This window comes from Crocodylus porosus, unplaced genomic scaffold (genome assembly GCF_001723895.1).
Source record: "Crocodylus porosus isolate Cpor-Errol unplaced genomic scaffold, CroPor_comp1, whole genome shotgun sequence".
Classification (NCBI taxonomy): Eukaryota; Metazoa; Chordata; order Crocodylia; family Crocodylidae; genus Crocodylus; species Crocodylus porosus.
The window spans coordinates 71,429,865-71,434,466 of record NW_017728909.1 but is presented as its reverse complement, the minus strand read 5'-3'; the positions used below and the strand labels follow the sequence as shown (position 1 = coordinate 71,434,466).

The 4,602-nt window shown below is 38.5% G+C and overlaps 1 protein-coding gene across 1 annotated transcript in view; it reads left to right on the top strand.

Moving 5' to 3' along the window:
• The window catches only part of FBXL17 (F-box and leucine rich repeat protein 17), a gene marked incomplete at its 5' end in the record, with an annotated part of 503,150 nt that extends 498,966 nt beyond the window's left edge, over window positions 1-4,184 (top strand). Inside the window, one exon of the mRNA XM_019531720.1 lies at window positions 1,757-4,184. Coding sequence (XP_019387265.1) covers window positions 1,757-1,894 — 138 coding nt within the window. The remainder of the gene's footprint in view (window positions 1-1,756) is intronic.
• Between the last annotated feature and the right edge of the window lie 418 nt (window positions 4,185-4,602).

Sequence of the window (4,602 nt, the reverse complement as noted above, 5' to 3'; positions counted from 1 at the left end):
GGGCACTACACCAGACCGCCAGGAGTTTTCAAAGATCCGTGCCAGAGGCTGGGCTATGACGCTCGCCAGCTCCTTGAGTACTCTGGGGTGTAGATTGTCAGGGCCAGCTGACTTGAAGGTATCCAGCTTCTCAAGGTGTTCCTTCACAAGGTCAGCATTGATGGAGTGCAAGGGATCTTCCTCACCCGGACCTCCCTGTTCCGTAGCAGGCATGGGTGTTCCATGGGACTGATGAAAGACTGACGCAAAGTACCCATTTAATAGGTTGGGCATCAGTTGTCAGTTGTCCCATCTGGTTCAGCAGGGGTCCAATGTTGCCTTTGCTTTTCCTCTGGCTCCCCACATATCTGAAAAAGGACTTTTTATTGTCCTTCATGCTAGAAGCTAGTTGGAGTTCAGTTGCAGCCTTGGCTTTCCTGGTTTGCTCCGTGCAGGACTGGACCAGTGCAGAATATTTCTCCTTGAAGGAAAAGGATGGGTGTCAACACTGACAAGTTCAGGGTACTACACCTGGGGTACTACTACAGCACCATACCTACAGGCTGGGGAACTCCCTTCTCGTCAATGCAGAGGCAGAAAAGGATCTTGGAGTCATTATTGATGCCAAAATGAACATGGGCCAAAAGTGTGGGGATGTGGTCAGGAAGGCCAACCGTACCTTGTCATGCATCCACAGATGCATCTCAGGCAGATCCAAGGAGGTGATCCTCCCCCTCTATGAGACTGATCAGGCTGCAGTTGGAATACTGCATTCAGTTCTGGGCGCCACACTTGAAGAGGGATGTGGACAACATGGAGAGGGTCCAGAGGAGGGCCACTCACATGATCGGGGGCAGCAGGGCAGACCCTATGAGGAGAGGCTAAGGGACCTGAATCTGTTCAGCCTTCACAAGAGAAGGCTGAGGGGGGATCTAGTGGCTGTTTACAAACTAATCAGGGAAGACCAGCAGGCATTGAGAGAGTCCTTGTTCCCCCGAGCACTACCAGGAGTGACAAGAAATAGCGGTCATAAGTTGGCAGAGGGTAGATTCAGGCCAGATATCAGGAGATGCTACTTCACTGTCAGGGCAGCTAGGGTCTGGAACCAACTTCCAAGCAAAGTGGTACTGGCACCTACCCTGGGGATCTTTAAGAAGAGGCTGGATGAACACCTCACCAGGGTCGTTTGACCCCAGTACTCTTTCCTGCCATGGCAGGGGGTTCGCACTTGATGATCTGCTCAGGTCCCTTCTGACCCTACCAACTATGAATTCTGGGCAGTACTATATTAAACAATACTCCTTCATTTTTTGCGTATTTACAGTTTTGACTCTATGAGGGTATAGCATGGCGGAACACCGGGTTTTAAAATAGTTACATGATTAATATTAAGTTTAATGTCGTTAAATGATTGTCAACAGTGCTCAGTTTTAAAAAAGTATTTGACTTTCCTTGTCATATCCCATCACAAACAATGGTATTAACTATTAACTAGAATGCTATATGCCCTTTGGATGTTCCTTTTAAAGTAGAAATGGCTTTTTCAGTTTTTGTTATGATCCCTTTTTTTGCAGTGGGAGGGGGATGTCATAAAAAAACAACAAGGCTATTTTAATTGTATTTTAAAAAATCCAGTCTGATCATGAAAGTCCTCTAAAAAAAGTAGAGGGGATTATGATTCACTATTTTGCATTCAGGAATCCAAAGCCTTACACTGTTTTGGTCCATGGTAGGTCTACCTTGTGTGAATTACAGAATCATTTTTTTTTGCTTGTAGGTCAATGAAGCCACAGTAGAACAGCTTGTGCAGCAGTATCCACACATAACCTTCAGTACTGTACTACAGGATTGCAAGAGGACCCTGGAACGTGCTTATCAAATGGGCTGGACACCCAATATGTCAACTGCCTCCTAATGTCCTGTCATATTACAGTCCAACTCTGATGTATTTAGTAGGTCTATTGGGGATTGCAGATTTTGGTTGTACAATGTTATTGAGATATTTAACATTTTTCTTTCTGTAAAATATGTGCTGAAGAGTTGTTCCCAACTTGCTCCTTTATTTTATTTTTAGCATATTACCTGATGGATCCTTGAGGTAATGAGCATTTTTGTTTGGTGGTCTCGCCTGGAAATTTAAGAGGAAATTCTACTCTCTAGTTGTATTCAGACATATGTAACTGTCCTGAATGTTAATTTGTCACCCTAAAAATCTGCAAATCCCCGGTGACATAGAAGAGGGCTCACAACCTTTCTTGATGCAATATAATAGTAAGTTTACAGAAGTTGCAGTAACATGGAAATACTATACACTGATTTAATGTACTGTAAACTATGTATTAAGATTAAAACAGATCTTTAGAAATTCATTGTATCTTTTTGTATGCATAAATACAATATAAAAGCCTTTGGCAGATTTCCTGAATTGGATTCCTCCTAGTTCTGTGGATAGTTTGAGTTATAGAAGATATTACATCTGGTTGGCGGGGGGGGCATTGTTTGTTTTCTTTCCTTTGCCTCAGTCATATGTATTTCCTTTGGTTTGTAAGTGGTAACTCAGTGCTAGTAGCAGTGTAATTGATTGGTCTAGACCTTTGCTGAAATTGGGAGCTAATCCTAATGCATATTAATAAGTAGACTGAAGCCACCCCTGTGTTTTTAAGATGCACAGGAATAAGAGAATTGACAAGTAATTGTGATTTTCTTGAAAACATTTTGCTAATTATTAAAATCATTATTTTAAAATTAATTTTGAATGAAACCTTAATAAATTGTGGTAATTACTGAATGGATATTTAAGTAGACAATCTCGGTTTTGTTGTACAACTTCAAAAATGATTTTCCTTTAAATAGCCATGTAGACAATGTCATATAGATTTCTGTTTTTGCACCTTGCATTTTTGTATTCAGTGAGCTCTTTAATTTACTGCAGATAACCTATTCCCACCTCGTGAGGTAACCTGCTGTATAGAAGATGCTAGCTGTGGAGAAATAAGTGATAAGACCCTGTTTTTATATTTTATTAAAATAATGACTGCTCCAGTTTTTTAAAAGAAACTTTCTGAATGAACCAGTCTTCTCTGACTATGCTCATATGTTCCCTAGTAATAATGTTTCAAATAAAAAGAGAAAATACAATAGATAAAAGCAACACAGCTGATTTTTCCTCTGATTAAATGTTTATTTGCTAATTTAGGCTCCAGTCCTGATCAGTAATGAATGTGAAAGTTGGCCTCAGAAGAATGTTGTGTGGGTATCAAGTCCAAACACAGATATCACTTTGCAGGACTAGGTCCTTATATTAGAAAAGAACAAATGCTGTGGAGGAAAATGCTTCTTGCATCCTCTCAATTGTAGGTCTAAGAATTGTACTATATTATTTTCATATTTATTCCCCAACTACTGAAGACAACTTTAGTTGGTAATATTATACATGTTTTTAATCCAAAACTGATTTATAAGATGGTATGTGCAGAAAAAATCTGGAGTGAATACATAAAAAGTTTAATTTTCAGTATGTCACACTGTATTCTAAAGACTTAAATTTGACAAGAAGATATTGAAAATACAGACATTGCAGCTTCAGTTTGAAGCTGCCTTAACCTTTAGAGTATTACAATTTGGTGAAGGATGAATTTTGAGTTGTATAACACTGCAAATTTGCTTTTTAAAGGTTACAGTGTTTTAATCCAAAATATCAAATGTTCAAGCTTCAACTGAAGAGTTGCCATTATTGTCACAATGTTTTGCTAATCCAGAAGAACTGATGCAGCATAACCTAGAAAACAGCTTAACTATACCTGTAAGTCTGCCAAAACCATATGTCCAGTTCCATAGCATTAATTCCTGAAAACAAGGGAAAGAGTCAGTTCACAGTAATTTTAGTGACCATTGTTGAATGTCTTATTAGACACTCCAAAATGAGGTTGAAACCATTTCTCTGGATAAAATATAGTTTTTGCTTGGAATGTCGTAAATACATGCGAACATGTAAAATGCTGGGCTTTTTATCTACTCCAAAATGGCAACAGTATTTTCAGAATAAAGGCAATGAGTGCTATGGCAAATATAGTATAGACCCTTGGTCATTTGTCTTGAATGTCTTTTTATGAGTACAACAAGATAATTCACTCCATTTGTAAGTTTCTATTTTTCCGTGAAACTTTTGACCTTACAATGGGTTGCAATAAAAGAGAGAAGCAAAACACGGTGTCTTCTGTTTGGTTATATGAGTTGGTAAATTTATTTAAATGCTTGTATTATAAATCTATTGTCATCTCTTTTTAGGTTCTACAAGGTCAACTTCCTGTTAATATATGATTTTTCCTTACTATACATTTGGTGGCGTTTTTTCCAGTCTCAGTGTCCCAGGTGATATCTTTCATTCATGGGAGACTTTAGCATCCACTTTATGCCATGGTTTCTATATTTTTTTCTTCCATTAATATTTAGGTTATATTTTCTCTTCTTATTCTGTTATGCCTTCATATAGATGCCTAAATAATCCTTGATATTTACATCTTGCAGGCTATCATCATGTTCTACTGGTTATTATATTGCTGAGGTATCCATATTTAATTCTCTTAATTCCTTCTCATAAATCAGTGGCATCTGTATACTTTT